We start from the raw sequence: 21,934 nt of genomic DNA, 5'->3' as shown, positions 1-21,934 counted from the left end.
AATTAAATCCTAGAAGTAAGATAAGTATTTAAAAAGAATTAATTTTCAAGTTAAAATATTTTAGAAAGTTGATAATAAAATAAATAAACTTAAACAAATAAATTTAAGAAAATACTTTCGAAATGTAGTATTTATAAACTATTACTTTTAAGAAACTAAAAACTAACAATCAAGACTCCGTTTGGTAACCATTTGATTTTTTGTTTTCGTTTTTGAAAATTAAACATATTTTATCATATTTCTTAGAATGATTTGCATTTTTTTAAGTACAATGGTTGAATTCTTACCAAAAACAAAAAAACAATTTTTTGAAAGTTATTTTTTTTAGTTCTCAAAATTTGACTTGGTTTTTTAAACCATTGGTGAGAAGTAATAACAAAAAAAGAAATTTAGAGTTAGAAGTAATATCCATAGGCTTAATTTTTTTAAAAAAAAAGAAAAAAAAGAAAAGATGATTACCAAATGGGACTCAAATGATGTATTACCAATTTGATTTAGATGCTTATTAAAAAACAATTTGATTGAGATATTTAGAATATTTAAAATTTAATGCCAGCAATTCATTTTAGCACATAAGATTATTTTAATTTCAATAAAAATGATAATAGACAAGATCAAGTATAAACTATTATCATTATTGTTATATTTGAAATATGAAATTTATATTAGGATAAATAAATTTTAAAATAATTCTCAACTATCTCACATGATAATACAACGAAGATAAAAATAAACCAAACTCGAAAAAAAAAAAGTATTGTCCAAAGTAAGAGACAAAGCCCCATGGGTGGGCCCAAGCCCAAAGGGTATCCAGAAAAGAGCATAGGAGAACGTGTGTCCCAAAAGGAAAATATCAATGCCTCATGATTTGGAGCGACCAGCTGAGCCAATAAAGATATATCAACTAGGAAATAAACAATCCAAGATCGGATTGTCACCTTGCAACCTCTAGCACCTGAAAAGTCCCAGACACCTTTTACTATCACATGCAATATTAGGCATGTGTTAGAGGATAAACATATAAATAGTCTCATTTGACCATCCCAAAAGGAAGAAGTAAATACTCTCATAAGAAGAGAGTCGAACTCAAATATTTTAATACTTAGTTGAATTATTCACTTTTTGTACTAACTTAGGCATCAGAGTATAGTAGGCTCAGCACCACAACATTTCGAGGATCTTTCATGCAAGTCACAGCTTGGATAAAATCGATACAGACGAGGAGAAAGTGAGTCAAAGGTCAAGGTCATCAGGTACCCGCTAGACAATTCGAAGCAAACGAGATCCAAGCACCGACAAAAAGAAAAAAGAAAAAGATAATGATAAATCACATTACAATGCATATAGTATTAAAACTATCAATTACAGAGTTTGTGTAAAATTGCCTAACATTCTAACTCTTCATATAGTAAATAATAGATGATCTAAAAGATGATAAAAATAATAATAAATAATAATAGTGGTACTCAAAAAAAGATAAGATAAAAGATCTATGTTTGTATATTTAAATTTTATTTTATTTCTTAAATTAGTATAGATAGTCATATTCACATTTAAAATCTGAAGATCGTCAATGTTTTAGATATTTAAATCCTCTAAATTTTAAAGTATGTAAAGTGTAGCACGAAATGTTTTTGACGTACCTTTGACTAATGAATCCTATTGCTTATATAGGCTTACTTTTATGTAACTGACACTCGCAAAAGTTGTTACTTTTGGGTGGTTACAGTACCATTACTCGAAAATAGTAGTTGATGCCTCACCTGCTAGGCTTTCCACTAACTCCTTTATGAATTATTCATTATGAACTTGGACCACTACCATTTGGCCTAGTACAAAGGTCCAAAAGTCTTATTTGGCACCCTTATGTTGTTTCGCTGGGGTATGTTTATTGGCTAAAGTGGTGTGATATAATATATTGATCAAGCAATTTCCTCCATAAGGACACAAGTATAAACCCTTGAAGGAACAAGTAATACTTGGTGAGGAATTAAGGTTGAACACAAGAATTCTTGAATGACTCAATATGAAATTGGCAAATACTCAATGTAATGCGAACTGAAGTGTCATGCAGAATCAAGATTATGTTGTCAACATCAACAAGTAATAGAAGAAAGTGTAAAGATGAAATGATAACTAGGTAAACGATAGGGGCCAAGACGTTATCACCAAACTTTCTTTCAATTTGATCCTAAAGAATTAATTCACTTAATTAAGTAAGACATCTTTTCTTCTATTACCCATTCTTTTCAGACAAGATTCCACCACTACCATATTTCAATGGTTTTGTGGGAATATCTTATACTCGTGAGAGATTCCTTTATGTCTAGAAGAATCTAGCGGGTACCATCTTCACTTTGCTCATGTCTTTCCACAATTCCTCCCTTTTTTGAATTATGTAATTGCTACCAACTTCCTCGGTTGGCCAATAGGTCTTGTAAAATATTATCTTTTCTATGATAAAACCCTAAATTCTATCATAATTGTTTGTTTAAAATGTCTATTTTTGTAGGTAAGCTCTAATCCCAACTCAACAAAACTATTTCGGAAGATTTAGAGCTAATTCAAGCAACACCAAAAGATTACTTAACAAGAAGATCTATGATAAATTACCACTTTGCCCCTCAAGAGGAATAATTTAACCCTCTTCAGCAATGCTTGCAGCATCGCGATGCTCCTTATAACACTGAGCCTGACACTAGCTCGATGCTTGAAGACAGAATGCATCTATTTGCTGCAAAATAGGGCAGCGTCGCAACGCTTGACCCAGGTCGCAATGCTCAGAATATTCACAGAACAGTCCACGTGCACACTTTGCGTAACCAAGCGTCAGCACAATGTTGCAATGTTAGCCCAACACTTCTTGGCTTTTTTACAATTTAGTGTTGCAACGCGACGCTATGCCTGTTTATATAAATTTTGTTGTTTCATTTTCATCGAAGGAGGGAAGAAAAACTTAAACTTTTAGAAAGAGACTTTAGATTTACAGAGCTATTCTTGTAAATGTTGGAGAGATTCAATCAATTTATATTCAATCCTTGTACAAAATATACAACTATCAATGGATTTCTTGAAGAATTTCATCATCCATGAGTAGGTAATCTATTTGTAGGTCTCTACATACTTGTTTAAATTACATAAAATAATCTAGTATCTTAATTTATTGGATTGAATATATGCTTATAAAATAACACTTATTTTCATAAAATAACACTCAACAATATGTTTATACAAAGTTTACAAACTACGAGATTACAAGAGATTTAGGACACCAATCCCAACATCATCAATAACTCTTGTTGAAGGACCAGCTTGATCAACAACCGTTATTGATTTGTTTATAACTTTTGTGGACATGTCACTTAATACTAGCTTACTATGAGGTTGATGATTTTTTATTTGGCCTTCCTCTAAGAATGTTGCATTTGTCGATACAAATACCTTTTCATCTTGAGGATCATAAAATATACCACCTTTTGTCGATACAAATACTTTTTCATAAATTGAACGACGTTCCAGTTTCTTTGGGTTCTGTACCAGTACATGTGTTGGATATCCCAAAATTATGAAGTGACTAAACTACCTTTACGCCCACTCCATAACTCATAAGGTGTTTCTGAAACACTTTTTGAGGGAACCATGTTTAAAATATACACAACAGTCTTTACTGCATGTCCCAAAATGAATTAGGCAACTGAGCATAACTCATCATTGGACGAACCATGTCCAACAGGGTTCTATTTCTCCTTTCTTTTACACCATTCTGTTGAGGTATTCCAGGTGCTATGAGTTGAGACTGAATTCTGTGTTCTATCAAATAGTCATGGAATTTTTGGTCCATTTATGCATCACCTCGATCTGATCGAAGTGTTTTAATTTTTTTACCTAATTGGTTCTCAACTTTTGCCTTATATCCCTTGAATTTTTCAAGAGTTTTAGATTTATGATGCATTAGGTAAATATAGTTATATCTAGAATAATCATCAATAAAGCTGATGAAATATTCATACCCTCCTCGTGCTCTGACATTCATCTAACCACAGAGGTTTGAATGTACGAGCTCTAAGAGTTTTTTGGCTCTAAGATCTTTTCCCATAAAAGATCTTTTGGTCATTTTACCTTCAAGACAAGACTCACAAAGTGGTAGAGAGTTGTCTTCTAACTGGTTAAGGAGTCCACTCTTATCAATCTCCCAATTCTATTGAGATTAATGTGGCTAAGTCTTAACTGCCAAAGATAGGTATTAAGAGAAATTTTTCATTTCTTATTTTGAGTTTCAGCTATTTAAACATCTCTATATTTAAAACAACTTTTATCTCAATTGGTTTTAACACATATAAGTTATTTTCCGGTTTTGCATAACATATTTTAATACCTTTTGAAGATAAAATAGTGAACATTTCATTATCTTCAAAAGAGACTTTATACTTTTGTTCTAGCAAACATGAGATAGATATTATATTCCTTCTCATGGTAGGAATGTACTAAATATTTTCAAGTAAAATGAATCTATTTTCAATAAATAACTTTATATCTCTTACTGCTTTAGTTGAGACAACCTCCTTGATCCCTACCTTAAAGGTTGTTTCGCCTTCTGTAAGCTACCTTCATAAACTAGTTTCTTGAGTGAAAGCGCAAAAATGATTAGCAACATTTGAGTCTAATATCCAGGTTAATTTATCATTTTCCACTAAATACGTCTCAATGACAAGTAAATCATATTTACTTTGTTGCACTTTCTTAGTTTTCTCATGTATGACATTCGTGTTTATTACTTCTAACATATTTAGAACTTGTTAATTAACAGAAGTTCTATCGTTTATGTCATAGTTATAAACTTCTTCGAGAATATCGTTCTTGATAAATTGTCCAAACAATGTCTATAATGGATTCATGATTTCTTTAGCATAAACCATGTTCTCGAATTTCTTAACTAGTATATCGGATATATTTGCTAAGATATGGATTCGGGCCTTTTCATTTGCCTTAATCCATATATCATATGCATTCCAAACTCTTTGGTTTGTAGATAAGTTAGAAGATCGAGGACATTCCTATGTTAAAACGAATTTTAAATCATCATCTGCTAGTATTATGTTTATATTTGATTTCCATGTTGAAAAATTAATACCGTTAAATTTATTTGAAGCAAGTAATTTAGAAGAATACGACATGCTGAAAAATATAAACAAATTCTAATCAGTAAATTGTTTTTAAACCCAATAAAATTTTAGCAAAAGTAATAATGTACCCAAATTTCATTATTTATTTACAACAATAATTTAGTGAGTCATAATAGATACTACCGAGGGGTAATCAAATACTCGTTCACCAAAGCAAAACATTCTTGACTAAATACTAACTCCAGAATAACTCTTATTCATATAGTCCTTTAGTTACCTTTTTTTTTTGTCAAGAACTTACTAACATTTAGTAACTCTTGCAAGTGTAATCCTCCATTTTTAGACCTTAAAGGTCGATCTCAATGATGCTACCGAATTGGAAAGCTAAGGTTGGGAATGGACCTAAGAAATCCTATCCATTTCTGAAGCTTGAGTTGTTCTGAATCTCATGTTACAACCCTCCGAGGGAATAGCCGCCGGAAAAACGACTAGCTTATGTCGCCTAAAAACAACAAGTAGGCGCAACATAAGAATCTCATGGTCCAAATTAATGGAAGAGACCGCAAGATATGTTGACACACATCCTTCACCCACTTACTATAAACTACTTCCCCTATTCACTTTGCTATTGACCCATGCAAACACTTTCCGAATAGAGGTCACTTACTAGGTGACACGAAGCCGAGCATGAATCTCAAGGTGTGAACTCTTAGGGAAGTGAGAGCTAAGAATAATTGTAACATCCCACACTTTTTTTTTTATATAATAATGTAATTTCAGTAACGTTATCCTTGGTAATTCAATAATTGCTTGGTCGAAGGGCATTTTTGAAATTTTGGATCTCAAGTATAAATGCGGGAATTTAAGTTTGGCGGAAAAATTAAAATTATTAAATTTTGAATTTCAATGTGAAGGTTATGGCAGGAATTAATTTTCCTTTCGAAACGGAAAGAAATTATTATAATTACACTTTTCTTTTTAATTATTATATTTTAAAACCCCATCAATTATTATATTTTAAAACCCCCATCAATCCTACATTTATTATTATCTTTTTTTTTTTTTTTAAAAAAAAACCCCACCAACACTTTCCTTCTTCTTCCTTAAACAGCAAAACCCCCCCAATTTTTTCTTCTTCTTTCCTCCCAACACTTCTTTCCTCCCAAACCCACGAACGTCGTTTCCCTCACTGCCCAGTTTTCATCGCCGCGTCTCCCTCGCTACCATTTCGAACGACGTGCGCTTCCCTCACTGCCATTCAAATCAAACGTCGTGCTTCCTTCACTGTCTCATCAGACCCGCCGCCGCGCGAGAGAGATTCCTCGTTAATCGCAGCACCTCACCGGCTCAGATCTATCCAGCTGCTGTTCCCTCGCACCTCACCGGCTCAGATTCGACCAGTTGCCACTTCTTCACACTTTGCCAGACCCAGAACCGTCGTCGGTCGTCTTCCTTGTCGCCGTCGAACCTGTTCTAGGTAAGGTTGTGGTAGCTTGGTTTGATCTCTTAGCCATTAACGTTGGGTTTCGTCATTTTGATTCACAGTTGTTGGGTTTTTATTTGAAGGTGAGTTTTAGCGAAACTTGGAATTTAGAGAGAGCACCGTTAAGGGAAATTGGAAGTGACCTTCATCCTTTGGTAAGTTTTTGAATATTTTGGACTTATGTCTGAAGTGTTGCTGTTTGGTTGAACTGAAATTGTTTGAGTTGTTTTCAGTGTTAGGGCCGCTACTTCTAGTTGCCGTTATAGTTTGGCTGTTGGAGCTTCGTTATCCATAAAGTTTCGATTGAGGTAAGTAATCTTACCACTGGAATTGCCCACGGGCCAGGCTTTAGTTATATGCTAGCGTGATGAGTGTATGTTATGGTAAATGTTAGCATGTTGATTGACAGTATGACCTGAATCAAAGTATGTTTTGGCACGAGTTCTGATTTGTTTACATACACACCTAAGTACTTGATCATTAGTATGTGATAGTATGTGTTTTCATATGTCGATGTCTGATCTGCTGGTGTTGAGGCATACTTGCATGTTGTGGAATTATGGTGTAAGGTATACATGAATGTTGTATAATATGTTGTTAAGAATCATGTGTATGTGATGAAACCATGGTATCAAGGATTTTCATGTATGCTTTAAAATTGTACAATATTGATTCTTAGAACGTTGAGATTGTGTGAATATCCTCATTGATTAGTTAGATGCTCACATGTTTGTGTTTCCTTCGGGATTCACAAGTTTTGTGTTTCCTTCGGGATTCACCAGTTAGTGGGCATACTTAACTACAATAGGATAGAACTTAGTCTCTTGTTTGTTCCATATGTTTATATGCCATATGCGGGTATCTAGAGGACATAGATGCCTAGCCTGACCCTAGTGGTGGGGTTACTTACTGAGTATTTCATACTCATTCTTTCTTATGCTGATATTTCAGGAAAAGGTAAAGATGTACCGGCGATGGTGCAGTGGAATTTGTGATCGTGTCACTAGGATTAGACCTTTTTGCTTCCGCATCTTGAAATCTGTTATTTGGTTTTACTGTTTAAAATTTATTACTAAGGATTATTTCTTTTATATGCCTTTGATTAGCCTTTGAGAATTTTGGGTACCCTATTAACTGTTTTAACAATTGCATTTAATAAACGCCTTATGAACTTCTCTTGTTTAATTAGCATTTATTTCAAATAACTGAGCGTCGTTTTAAACTCTGTGCATGCATTTATTTTAGTAACGGCCTTACCTAAGTCCTAGGGGGTCAGGTCGTTACAGTTGGTATCAGAGCCCATGTTTTGGGTTCTGTAGACTGACTTACTATGTAAGTCTAGATTGTCTCTGTGGCCCATGAACGGATTCCTCGTCATCGCTAGGCACGTCTTATCAATTACAAGTTTTATGATAGTTGTGCATTAAAATATTTGTTTAGCTTAAATGCACCAGTTATGTTCTAATACTAGGTCAGTGACTCGTTAGAATTTATTATAAGAGGATTATCAGGTACGACACTACAAAAGGAGAAAAGTAAAATAGAGTAAATTATGAGGTCATTTGGTACTAGTTAATCTCATGGAAATTATGTTAGGAACGAACAAATATATGCCTCGGTTTAGAGATGCTAAAGATTTATGAAACTATGTAGAGTTATGATAATTTAAGAATGAAGGTATTTAAATGTTTAAGCCAATGAATAAAATTGTCGAGACAAGAATTGATCAAGGACTAATGTTATGTTTTTGTGTTGGATAGTGCAATCGGTGGTAGTATAAATCCACAGGCCAGTACTCAAGTATAAGGTTAAAAGTTGTTTATGAATAAGGAGGAAAAGAAAAAGAGTCTATAAATTTATTGAAAGTTTTGAGGTATTAAGAACCCAACATTTCGAGAAGAATTTTAGAGAGGATTCATAAGTCATAATCATTTGGGTAATACTACGACTTGATGGGGTAGGCAAAGTATATGTGATGATATGAAGAATTCTTTTGGAATATCTAGCTAAGTTGATATCATTAAAGAAAGTCAAAATAGTTAGGCATGAATTTGGACTTAAAGGGTATAAAAGCAAGGTGTTATTTGTTTGGGTTGAAGGATTATTTTAGAGTACCTAGATTAAATTCATAGCGTTATTGTGATGAGATCCAAGTTGGGCAAATTTGAACAAACAAAAGTCTTTCAGAGTCTAAAAGCATGAAAATTAGCAAAGGAGAATTCTACAAGATGGAAATTCTTAGTGAGAGATATAAGATTTATGGAGGAGTTAAGTAAAATATAATTTAGTAAAGAGATTATGTTTCAATTGGACAGTGGGAAAAAAAAGTGTCTTGAATTTAGTGGTTTTATTAAAGATAAGTGTAAAGGAGAGAGAAGTATCCAAGGAAGTTTACTTTTTGGAAAGAGAAAGGAATTTAATGTGTTCGAAACACCTAGTTAAGTATGGTTTGAAGGCTTGATAAGAGGGTTACAAGGTATTTGTTTTGGTGTAAAAGAAGAATACCTCATTGTCATGTGGAACTTTAGGACAATATGTTAACGATGGAAAGATAGCTTAGGTAGGTGATTGGTATGGAACTTTGTTTTAACACAAGAATCTGTTACCGAAATAAAAGGTTGAGAAGGGATAAGTTAAAATAGAGTTACTAGTAACAGTAGATGATCGAGAACTATTGAGATGGTATGTTGAGGCTTCATTAGTTAAGAGGTAAATCATTGAGGGCATTAGTAAGCTTTAAGGGATTTTGAGTTTGTGTGCTAGTTGGAAACATGAACTAGAAAGACCATCAAGTTGATTGAGAAAAGAAAATAATCCAACTCGAGGTAGACAATAATAGTATATGCACAAAAGTAAGTAAGTTGGATCTTCCAATATAACCATTGGTGTAAGGGATAGACTTGGCAATAAAGTTGAGTTGATAGTTAGAAGTTACTAAAAGTGGGTTTGGAGTATTACAAGATAGTATATATTCTCTTGTATGGGCAATGAGTTAACTAGCTTTAGGGAGTATGAGTAATCCAAGCTAGGACTTATGAATCAAAAAGGTTTTATCGCTAAAAAAAAAATGACTTCAAGGATCAATTACGGTTATTATGAGGTTATGAAAATGTATTATCAATTGACTTATGCTTTAGCATCCAGGGACTTTAAAACCTCATTTTCGAGGGAAATTCCAGACTCGTTCGCAGCGGGGTCTAAGTAATGATATGTGATTGTTTCAAGACTAAAGAATAATATGAGGATGGCTCAAGCAAGTTTTATAGCCCATGACAACATAGAGCCTCATGATGAGTTTCTCATGAATGTGAGACTTAATTAGACATAGTTATTCTAAGATATGTAGACCTTAGGAAAGACATCACAGTTGGCGCTTCTAGAGTAGAAGCAGTTTTCAGTTGACTAGATTTATTCTGGTATGTATCTTTAGATGATGCATTATATAGTATGACCAGTTTCTTCACTGCACATATGAAGTTTTCCTGGTGAAAAAATGGTAAGTTCAAACGTATGTTTTTAGTGGATAAGACTTTCTTAACTTCATGACTGTTTTCACAGTTCTCAGCTCGGACGTGTAGAAGTGTTGCTGATTTTCAACATCTTAAGTTTCATAGTTATTTCTGGAAGAGGTTGTTACACCTCTTTTGGTACTAGTTTTAGCTATGTCAAACGATGACCCTCGTTTTGAATCTAGTTTTTGAAAAGTCTTCAGTTAGCATTGGGTACTCGATTGGATTTTGGTACAATTTTTTTCACCCATAGATTGATGGTCAAATAGAACGTCTGAACCAGATATTGGAAGATATGTTGTGTGCTTGTGCACTAGAGTTTTCAGGGAGTTGGGACTCTCACCTGTAGTAATGGAATTCGCATATAATAATAGCTATCAGCCTGCCACTGGCACATTGCCATTTGAGGCCCTCTATGGAAGGAGTTGCAAGTCTCCAGTATGCTAGGGTGAGGTTGGTGACAGGAAGTTGTTAGGACCTGAATTGGTGCAGACCACGAATAAGGCATTACAGAAGATCAGGGCTCATACGCAACAATCTTAGAGCAAAAATAGAAAAGCTATGTCGATGTAAGACGTAAGGACTTGGAATTTGAGACTGGGGTGAAAGTGTTCTTAAAAGTGGCACCCATGAAAGGTATTATGAGGTTTGGCAAGAAAGGGAAGCTGAGTCTGAGGTTCATTGGGCCTTTCGAGGTCTTGGCGTAAATTGGCCCCGTAGTTTACCAGGCTTTGCCCCTAGCATTGTCTTTAGTTCATGATGTCTTCCATGTTTCGATGCTAAGGAAGTATGTGACAGATCCGTCCCACGTAGTTGACTACGAGCCCTTACGATTGAATGATAACTTGAGCTACGGGGAGAAGCCCATAGAGATCCTTACCAGAGAAGTTAAGACATTGCGCCGTCGGGAAATTGCTTTTGTGAAAGTTTTATGGCAGAACCACCAGTTCAGGGAAGCCACCTGGAAGCGAGAGGATGAAATAAAAGCTCAGTACCCAGAGCTTTTTTCAAGAATGAACTTTCGAGGGCGAAAGTTCCTTGAGGAGGGAAGAATGTAACACCCGAAGTGTTTTAACTTTCAAGGACAAAAGTTCTTTGAGGAAGGAAGAATGTAACATCCCACACATTTTTTTTTATATAATAATGTAATTTCAGTAACGTTATCCTTGGTAATTCAATAATTGCTTGGTCGAAGGGCATTTTTGGAATTTTGGATCTTAAGTATAAATGTGGGAATTTAAGTTTGGCAGAAAAATTAAAATTATTAAATTTTGAATTTCAATGTGAAGGTTATGGCAAGAATTAATTTTCCTTTCGAAACAGAAAGAAATTATTATAATTACACTTTCCTTTTTAATTATTATATTTTAAAACCCCCATCAATCCTACATTTATTATTAATTTTTTTTTTTAAAAAAAACCCCACCAACACTTTCCTTCTTCTTCCTCAAACGGCAAAACTCCCCCAATTTTTTTCTTCTTCTTTCCTCCCAAACCCACGAACGTCATTTCCCTCACTGCCCAGTTTTCGCCGCCGCGTCTCCCTCGCTACCATTCTGAATGACGTGCGCCTCCCTCACTGCCATTCAGATCCGAACGCCGCGCTTCCCTTCACTGTCTCATCAGAACCGCTGCTGCGCGAGAGAGATTCTTCATCAATCGCATCACCTCACCGGCTCAGATCTGTCCAGCTACCGTTCCCTCGCACCTCACCGGCTCAGATTCGACCAGCTACCGCTTCTTCAAACTTCGCCAGACCCAGAACCGTCGTTGGCCGTCTTTCTTGTCGCCGTCGGACCTGTTCTAGGTAAGGTTGTGGTAGCTTGGTTCGATCTCTTAGCCATTAACATTGGGTTTCGTCATTTTGATTCACAGTTGTTGGGTTTTTATTTGAAGGTGAGTTTTAGCGAAACTTGGAATTTAGAGGGAGCACCATTAAGGGAAACTGAAAGTGACCTTCATCCTTTGAGTAAGTTTTTGAATATTTTGGACTTGGGTCTGAAGTGTTGCTGTTATGGTTAAACTGAAATTGTTTGAGTTGTTTTCAGTGTTAGGGCCGCTACTTTTAGTTGCCGTTATAGTTTGGCTGTCGGAGCTTCGTTATCCATAAAGTTTTGATTGAGGTAAGTAATCTTACCACTAGAACTGCCCACGGGCCAGGCTTTAGTTGCTAGCATGATGAGTGTATGTTATGGTAAATGTTAGCATGTTGATTGACAGTATGACCTGAATCAAAGTATGTTCTGGCACGAGTTCTGATTTGTTTACATACAAACCTAAGTACTTGATCATTAGTATGTGATAGTATGTGTTTTCATATGTCGATGTCTGATCTGCTGGTATTGAGGCATACTTGCATGTTGTGGAATTATGATGTAAGGTATACATGAATGTTGTATAATATGTTGTTATGAATCATGTGTATGTGATGAAGCCATGGTATCAAGGATTTTCATGTATGTTTTAGAATTATACAATATTGATTCTTAGAACGTTGATATTGTGTGAATATCTTCATTGATTAGTTAGATGCTCACCAGTTTGTGTTTCCTTCGGGATTCACCAGTTTTGTGTTTCCTTCGGGATTCACCAGTTTTGTGTTTCCTTCGGGATTCACCAGTTTGTGTTTCCTTCAGGATTCACCAGTTTGTGTTTCCTTCAGGATTCACCAGTTTGTGTTTCCTTCGAGATTCACAAGTTTTTGTTTCCTTCGGGATTCACCAGATAGTGGGTATACTTAACAAAAATAGGATAGGACTTAGTCTCTTGTTTGTTCCATATGTTTATGTGTCATATGCGGGTATCTAGAGGACATAGATGCCTAGCCTGACCCTAGTGGTAGGGTTACTTACTGAGTGTTTCATACTCATTCTTTCTTATGATGATGTTTCAGGAAAAGGTAAAGATGTACCGGCGATGGCACAGCGGAATTCGTGATCGTGTCACTGGGACTAGACCTTTTCGCTTCCGCATCTTGAAATTTGTTATTTGGTTTTACTGTTTAAAATTTATTACTAAGGATTATTTCTTTTATATGCCTTTGATTAGCCTTTAAGAATTTTGGGTACCCTATTAACTGTTTTAACAATTGCATTTAATAAATGCCTTATGAACTTCTCTTGTTTAATTAACATTTATTTCAAATAACTGAGCGTCGTTTTAAACTCTGTGCATGCATTTATTTTAGTAACGGTCTTACCTGTCCTAGGAGGTCGGGTCGTTACAATAATATATCGTATATATTATTAATTTTCCACTGAAGTGTTCTATTTGTTTTAGGTAAATATTTACTTAGGTATATTCCAACTAATAAACACCTAAGTCTAGGTGTTTATCCAAGTATAACATTTATATTTGGATTTAACCTACGATGTCTAGGTGATAAATCATTTTTATTACTTCACATTTCTCACACATGCTCATAAAACCGTGTTAACAACACTCAAGAACCAGCTAAAATCCCTAGGTAGCAGGTGTTCCGTAAATTGTCAACTTAAGTACCTCCAGCTTTAAACAAGATTTTAGCCCGGGTGAGTTTGTAACCAAAATTTTACAAGACAACGACCTATTTTAACTATTTAAAACAAGTTGTTATTTGTTAACCCTAGGTGAACATGCATCTTATCTTTGTTATGGATTTTAAATGTCTAATTCACTTTTATAAAAAATTATAAAATTGTAGTATGCTTTTCATCCATAACATACATCAAGCAGTTCACAATTAGCACTTTATATTAAAACATGAAACCCTAATACATGCATACTATATATTATAACCATTTAGAACATGCTTTCAATGCATGTCATATACTTCCTATGGTGGGATTTCAAATATACATGGCATACAATATGCACATACAAGATTTATTTAATTATAACATACATTCATAATGCATAAATAATTAAACACACTGATATGGACCAATTTTGGCACCCTAAGCAAGCAAACAACCTAAGAAATATTACAATAAAAATTAAAAAAAATCTTCAAAAGCCTCTAGACCACACGAACCAACCCAACCTGAACCTCTAGGGCTCAAAAATGGCCTGAATCGGTCTAAAACTGGTTGAACCAGACCTCCTTGACCTGAACTGGTTCAGGTGAACCGTCAGTCCGTTCGCGTGCACGTTTTGGGCTGAGTAAAGCACAACATTGCAACACTTCAAAATACCATTGTAACACTTTGAGATGTTTCTCCTTTTTGTTGGGCTATCTAAAGAATAGCGTTGCAACGCTATAAGGGCAGCGTTGCAAAACTCTAAGGGCAGCATTGCAACGCTACTCCGCATAAGCTTCAGATCTCCAAATCTGCTATTGAGCTTGCTTCCTTCTTTCTTCAATTACAACCTAATTGCAACTCTATTAACTCCAACAAATTTACAGCCTCTTAATCACACATTAAGGCCCATAAACAAAGAGCCAATTACAACAATTATAATTGAATTGAAGAGGAATCTAATGCCAAAACTGAAATTATCCATATCAGTATTCACTTCATACAACTTATGAAAAACACCCACCAAGCTGAAATTAATATGAATTGAGTGCTCAAATCACGCTTTAATACCAACTGTTAGTGTTGACAATCAACAAGCGAAAGCAATTTGGATCTTAAGCACTCTAATTCTACCAATTAAGTAAGCATGTACATATTAAAGAAATAAAGTTTATGAAATTCATACCTTTGAAGAATCCTCCACAATTTAGCAACTCCTTGCTCGAATTGCCTCTTCAATGGTTTGTAAACCACCATTTGATCTACTCTTATATCTCCACATAAAGCCCAAGTACTCATGTAATAGCCATGAATCTTAGTTTATTGAATTTAGGCTCTTTCTAAAATGAATTGAGTAATTCATACATTCAATAACAACTTTATTGAATAAACCTCAATAACATCTTTGTTGATAACAAAATAAGTTTACTTTTACAAACTGCGAGTTTTAGGACATACGACCCAACATGCGACTGATTTATGGACCTTTAGGCTACACATTGTGATGAATGCATATTCCTTTGGGTTCATGTTTACGACTAATTTGTGGACCTTCTGTTGGGGTTGATGCCTTAAAGTCTCGTATCTTGTAGTTTGTAAATTGTTTGTACGAACGCTTGTGTTGTATAATATATGATATTTTACTTCACATCTTGGTTTTTGCTCAGTTGCATGTTTTATTTGCTTTACCACAAACCAATAAACTTAAAATCTCTGGTTATCTGTATGTAACTCAAGCATGTATGTGGTGACATACAAGTGGATCGTGTCTTGAGTGATAACCAAAATGGTCTGTAGTATATGGATTTAGGAGGAAAACTTTATCTTGTGAAACTTTGGTTTCATTCGGCTTCTTTATGGAAGATGGATAAATTCCTAAATATAAGATGTAAACAAAAAAAAATGCCACCCATAACATCTATGTCAGCCTTTCTGTCTGAATGCATTCAAAAGGACCCGCTTTATAGATGGTCTACCCAATTACATCTACATCGTTGCTCGACTGACTGCGCTACGGATGCGGCCCGCTTTGTGGAATGATCACAAGTGTTGTGACTTGTCACAGATGGTCTGATCCTGATCATTCGTGTTGGGGACAAGCGAGCGGGGGCATCCTATACAAAGAGTTTATATAAGACCTGAACACAAAGTGTTAACATCTCGTTATATAACACCATTCATGACAGAGACTTCACTTCACTAGGATGACCATAGGTAACATGACCTCAATCCTAAGTGAGTTGGGAGCTCCTGCCATTGAGGGAGGTCCTTTGATTTGTATGGGTGCGAGTGGCCAAGTTGCCGATTCAAACCTACCATTTTGGGGATTCATCTGATTTGGGAGCTGGGAACTCAGCTGCACAAGATGGAATTCACTCATTCCCCGAGGCAGGGGTGAGTAGATAGATAGCTTTCTTAAGGACTGATTCCAGGGCTTGAACGATGTGGCGCCACACATCTTCTCTTGGCCTGAGAGGTGTTCACACATAGTTGGACTATGTTGTATTGTTCATTAGAGGAATCAGTGGTACTTAAGGAGTGAGATGTAACTATAGGGAAAAAACGGTAATTTGGCCCAACTGTACTTACGAGCATCTTTGAAGGGTCATCGTACTTATGATTGGTTATATCCGATGGACACAGAAATATATCTGTGGTAAGAAGAGTTCAGTTGTTGGTCTTTAGTGGAATGCCTGATAGTTAACGGATGGTGAATCTCGTGGCTAAAGAGTTTAGTCAGCTATTCACGGACCGTTGGAGCTTCGAGCCACAGTTCCATTAGGTCCCTTGGGTAGCTTGGATAAAGTCGAGAATCAGTATTTGGGTTAATTCGAAATGTTCAAATTGACAAGAGGAAGTTCAATTATATATGATATAATTGGATTAGTTAATTATATATGATACAACTAGCTAAATGTATGAGATACATTATTTTGGAGAAAATTAGATATAAATATGATTTATATCAAGTAAAGGAGAAATTTCTATAGAAGATATGTGATATCAAACTATAGGGTAAAAATATAATATGATTATATTTATTAATAATTTAATTGGTCAATTATATGATAATTAACCTAAAATCTCTCTCGGACGTGCGTTAGTGGAAAAACAACATCAGTTATTATAATCAATGAATAAAAATGAGATTTGTTTCATTTTGAAAGGTTTGAAAAAGATCGGAATGTTTTGCTTTGGTGTGGAAACGTAAATGATCGCTTAAGTTGAGAGCCTATACGATAGTCGCTCAACGCCTAAACGATTGCATACCTCACGCCTAAACAATCGCATACCTCACGCCTAAACAATCGCCTACCTCGCGCCTAAACGATCACACACTAATTCCTAATCGATCGACTAGCTTTCTTAAAAGATCGTATAGTGTGCTGTGTTTGTTAAACGATCACCTACCTTTTTCTAAACGACCGTTCAGTAAAACCTACACGATCATGTAGTTTCTTCTAAGCGATAAGCATCTAGATATGCGATAGCTTCATTTTCTCTCCCACTTGCTTATCGTCTACACGATCAGTTCTTCCCCCTACCTCTACCAATCTCAACAAAGACCACATTTTGGGTTCTCACTTTGAGAATATCTAGGGCTCTTTTCTGGTGGTGTCGTCCCCACTGTGTTCGTTTGTTTGCGATTGTTCGTGTTGCTGTAACCGACGCATCTGCTGGGCGTTTGTTGATCGGGTAGAGGTCTTCCGCTGCGTTGAGTTCCAAAGCTTGAAGAGCGTCTTCAATTGGTATGATAACTCTCCCCCTTGTTATTTCTTGTTCAAAGCATATTGTTAATTATTGTATATTTGCATAACTGTTTATTCGGATATATTTGGTGTATTTCGGTCACAGTGAAATTGGAGCGATCCAAATGCGCTCATGGAACTCTTCGTTAAGAGATCCTTCACCTTCGAGTTACAAACTATGACTGATTCATGTTCCTTCGGGTTCATGTTTACGACTGATTTGTGTGCTTCCGAGATACACACTATGATTGATGTGTGTTTCTTTGGGATCGTGTTTATGATTGGTGACCTTTCGGGATCACTATGACTGATATGATATGGATGTACACTGATGCCTAGATAAACTAATTAACAAGTAACCTAGAGGGCCTATTAATGGATTACTTATTGGGTATTATTATACTCACTCTTTCTTCTTTTATGTTTTTTAGACAACAATAGGAATGGACCGACGAGGGACAGGAGAGACCCGTGATAGAGCCATACAAGGACAATAGAAATTGCTTCCACTCGGTCTCTGTTTTTTTAGTCATTTGAATGTTTTGAAACTAAAGTTAAATGTCAGACAGAAAATTTTGATGTTTTAAACGATTTCTTTGTAAATATTTTTAGGGGACCTCAGATAAGTATTTTGCTTATTTGTTTTATTAAATTTATAAATTGATTTTGAAGTTGTCTCTATTTTTTTATTATTGAATTTTACTTCAGAGGTCAAAAGTTTTGAATATGAAAGTGTAATTATGAAGTAATGGCTCTTGTCAGAGTTCTAAAAAGGTCGGGTCATTATACATCTTGTATCCCTGATTAGTTTATCCATCTCCTAAGCAAGAAATATTATTAAATCTTAGCATCAATTTTCACGATAGAGACTAAATATTACAAATTTTAAAATACAAAGACTAAATTTGTTACATACTAAAATTTAGATTCTAAAATTGTTACAAAATTAGCATATGAATCTAAATTATTACAAACTAGATTTTAGATTAAAATTGATTTGTAATTAATGGACAATAAAAGTGTAAAAGGGTGCTTTTAACTTTGAAATTATATAGGTTAAAAAACACTTTTGGTCCCTAAACTTTTATGAAAGTAATGATATCATTCTTAAACTTTGGTTTGTAACAATTTAGTTCTTGAATTTTCAATCTTGTAACAATTTAGTCTCTAAACTATGATAAACTTTTCAATTCATAACAATTTAGTCTCTTACGTAAATAAATTTATCAAAGCTAGATATCATTTTTTATTATTTTATAATGTAAACTTTGTATTTATTAAAAATTTTGAGTATTTAATTAATTTATCGATTTATTTGAGTAAGAAATCTCATTAAATCTTAACATTAATTTCTATAATAGGGACTAAATTGTTACAAATTTTAAAGTACAAGGACCAAATTATTAGAGAGTAAAATTCAGAGATTAAATTATTATAAAATTGAAAGTTCAAAGACTAAATCGTTACAAATCAAAATTTAAAGACTAAATTATTAGTTTTATGAAAATTTAGGGAATAAAAGTGATGTTTAACAATAAAATGGATGGATCAGGGGTATTTGCGTAAATAGAGGCAACTGAAAAGAGGATCGAAAAATAACAATAGAAGGGCCAAGCGAGCTTATCTTCTTCTTCTTCCTGAAGCGTTGTGACTGAGCGAAACCACACTGTACACAGACTCTGAAGATGATAAACCTTTCAATTGCTTCGCCTTCGACCGTTTCTATCCCTTTAAAAGTTCTTACCTCAACCTCCAAATCCTCCTTCAATGGCCTTCAAATCCGTTTCCCATTTTCGTTTCGCGTTCCTCCTAAAACGGCATGTACCGGAGGCCGCAATTCGTCAGTGGTAATGATGGCCAAGAGGGAGGAGGAATTGAAGGAAATCAGAGCGAAAAGTACTGAGGAAATAAAGGAAGAGGTCGTCGATCTTAAGGGTGAACTTCTTATGCTTCGGCTTCAAAAATCAGCTCGCAATGAGTTTAAGTCTAGTGAATTCCGCCGCATGCGTAAACGGGTACTTCTTTTCCCTCGTTGATTGATTCTTAAACTAATTTTGAGTTCAAACATATACGTTTTGCCGTCTCCCATCCTCCACATTTTTGCTTATCTGATGCTAAATTTATTGTTAGGATTAAATTTTGGAGCTCAATGGCTAGTAATGGGAATTTGTAGCTGTTGGGATCTAAGATTACTGACTATTGTTTGCTGTCAAAAGAGAAGAAGTGTAGGAATAAGTAAAATCTGCAGAGTAAAATGATTATAGAACTATATATTTTTGTAGGAATCAATTTAGGATGCAGATTTGAGTCCACAATCCTGAGAAATTAACCAAAACAATATTTCACCATGTTGGGAAATTGTTACAAAAATTACATTTAGAGGAAGAATGGAAGACAGATCCAGTTAGGATGTGCTCTGAAACGTAGAATCCAGTTAGAATCAGAAGATGTAATTGAAGTTGGGATTTCTAACGCTTAACAACTTCATTTTCAACTAAGATCAACTCCAAATATGACTCATTAGAAATAGCTCCCTCATAGATTTTACATTTTTGACAAGATTAGCACTATCTTCTAAAACTCTTAAATGTCTTAATGCTAACATTTTGTTTAAGATTCCCAAATCCGCTGAAGCTTGAATGAGTCTAGAAATGTGGAAATCATAATTCCTTTCTGGTTCAGAATCACTTGTCTTTTTATATGAAGTTGGTTAATGTGAGAAGCTAAACCTATTCTGATCATGGAAGCATCACAATTTTTAACGCATAAAGGAGAGATTTTGTCATTTGAACCATATGTAGCCTTCTCATGACCTTTATACCAAAACTTCTGCATATGTAGCCTTCTCATGACCTTTATACCAAAACTTCTGCATGCTTGGTGCTTGGTATGGATATCAGAATTATCTGCTGGGCTTGTCTCTGTTGCACTGAACCAAAGCCCTGAATGATGAGAAGTTGTTGATCAGCAAATAATTTATTTACACATTATGAATTCTTATGATCATGATGGAGAGATGTTTAACACTGCAATAGTGGTAAGACTTGCCTATGCTCATAGTTTTATGGTATCAAGTCTGAGATTTAGATAGCAAACTTTTTGCATCTATAGTCTAATCTCACGGCTTCATCATAAGGTCTCGAGTTGTTTGTAGATACCATCTAAAATCTTGGTTAAAAGCCTCCAACTAGGTAACTTAGTACTTGATTTTGACTCCAAGGCCCACTTTAGGAAAGATTATTCAATGAGGTCGCGACAATGTGATAACTGGAGGTCTCATGGAATAATTTCTCCACCATTAAACTAGGAGCCTTCTTGGAGATTAGTGGTGTGGGTCATAAACATAGGAATGGAGCTTGACAATCCCAATTCTCAATAAAATGGGTGGAAAATAACTTCTTAGCAACATAATATTGCAGAGATCCACTGATATATATGCAGTAGTATGCTGATATGGGACAGTCAGGAAGTTTATATTACATATTGTTTCTCTTCTCTCTTTAGTGTTATTATTTTATCTTCACATACTTTCAGATTGCAACATCGTGGGTAATACATCCAATGTTTGGACTTGCCTAACAACTTTCCTTTCGACTTGGAGCATCGAACGGTTTATGTAACTCGGAGTTTTGAACTATTTGTTGTTGTTTGTTCAATGACAGATTGCTCGGATGTTAACAGTAAAACGCGAGAGAGAGATTGAAGAGGGAGTGGGGAAAAGGCTGTCAAGAAAGTTAGATAGAAAGTGGAAGAAAAGTATTGTTGTCAGACCACCTCCATCTCTGAAGAAGTTGCGAGAGGAAGAAGCAGCAGCTGAAGAAGCAGAGAAATCTGCTTGATCAAATCAGATAAGCTCTCATCCAATGTTGTAGCATTATGAGTTTGAAGTTGTTGAGAATGCCATTTAAACAACTTTTTTTTAAAAGATTTTTATTTTTGGTTCTAAAAATTCTGATTCTTGTACTTAGCTTATGCACAAATGGAAATAGATTTCAAGTGGATGGATCATGTTGAATTTAGATAAATCCATGCAAACTGAACTGCCCTTATCTGTTAGAGGGTAAATTCCATTCCATTTATAGGCACTCAATTGATATTTAGGTTAAATTTAAGTTTGGTCCCCAAACTAAAAGGTCCTTAATTTTGCGTCTAATATATAATAGATCCCTCCACTCAGGATCATGAACCTCTTATCTATCCCTCTTTTTTCTTTTTTTCTTTTTTTCTTTTTTTTTTTGGAAAAAAAATAATTTAACCACTTGACAAAAAAAAAAAAAAAAATTAGTGAATTTGCAAATGAGTAGCAATTTAAGAATATGGTTTTGCAACCACGTCTCCTACATTTGAGATTTCACTGATGTAGCAAAATTTTTAGCTTTAATATGAGCTCGTTTTGGAGCTCCATCACAGACCATGGCCTCAACTTTCCGTGTGATTTTTTTTCTTGAAAAAAAAAACCATGACCTCCATTTCAATCAATTTCACCTCCAAATCCAATGGAAGAATCATTGATCCACAATATATCAGATATAAGACATGAGTATATCAACATCAATCAGTAATAAGACTTGAG

General features: G+C 34.9%; 1 protein-coding gene across 1 annotated transcript; it reads left to right on the top strand.

Annotated features, from left to right (window-relative positions):
- Positions 1-18,906: 18,906 nt before the first annotated feature.
- On the top strand, positions 18,907-21,386 carry LOC120089889 (Ribosomal L29 family protein). The gene is made up of 2 exons (XM_039047316.2): positions 18,907-19,376; positions 21,024-21,386. The coding sequence occupies exons 1-2, from the start codon at positions 19,047-19,049 to the stop codon at positions 21,198-21,200; spliced, it is 507 nt and encodes a 168-aa protein (XP_038903244.1). The 5' UTR covers positions 18,907-19,046; the 3' UTR covers positions 21,201-21,386.
- Positions 21,387-21,934: the final 548 nt, after the last annotated feature.

The sequence above is a fragment of the Benincasa hispida genome, chromosome 11 (genome assembly GCF_027475165.1).
Source record: "Benincasa hispida cultivar pf3 chromosome 11, pf3_genome.v1.1, whole genome shotgun sequence".
NCBI classification, from domain to species: Eukaryota; Viridiplantae; Streptophyta; class Magnoliopsida; order Cucurbitales; family Cucurbitaceae; genus Benincasa; species Benincasa hispida.
This window is presented reverse-complemented; position numbering and strand designations above follow the sequence as displayed.

What these genes read in the sequence shown, in the direction of transcription:
- LOC120089889 (XM_039047316.2), top strand. Translation starts at nt 19,047, where the DNA reads ATGATAAACCTTTCAATTGCTTCGCCTTCGACCGTTTCTATCCCTTTA. An exon ending in TCCGCCGCATGCGTAAACGG is followed by an intron (nt 19,377 to 21,023) that starts GTACTTCTTTTC and finishes GTTCAATGACAG; the next exon opens with ATTGCTCGGATGTTAACAGT.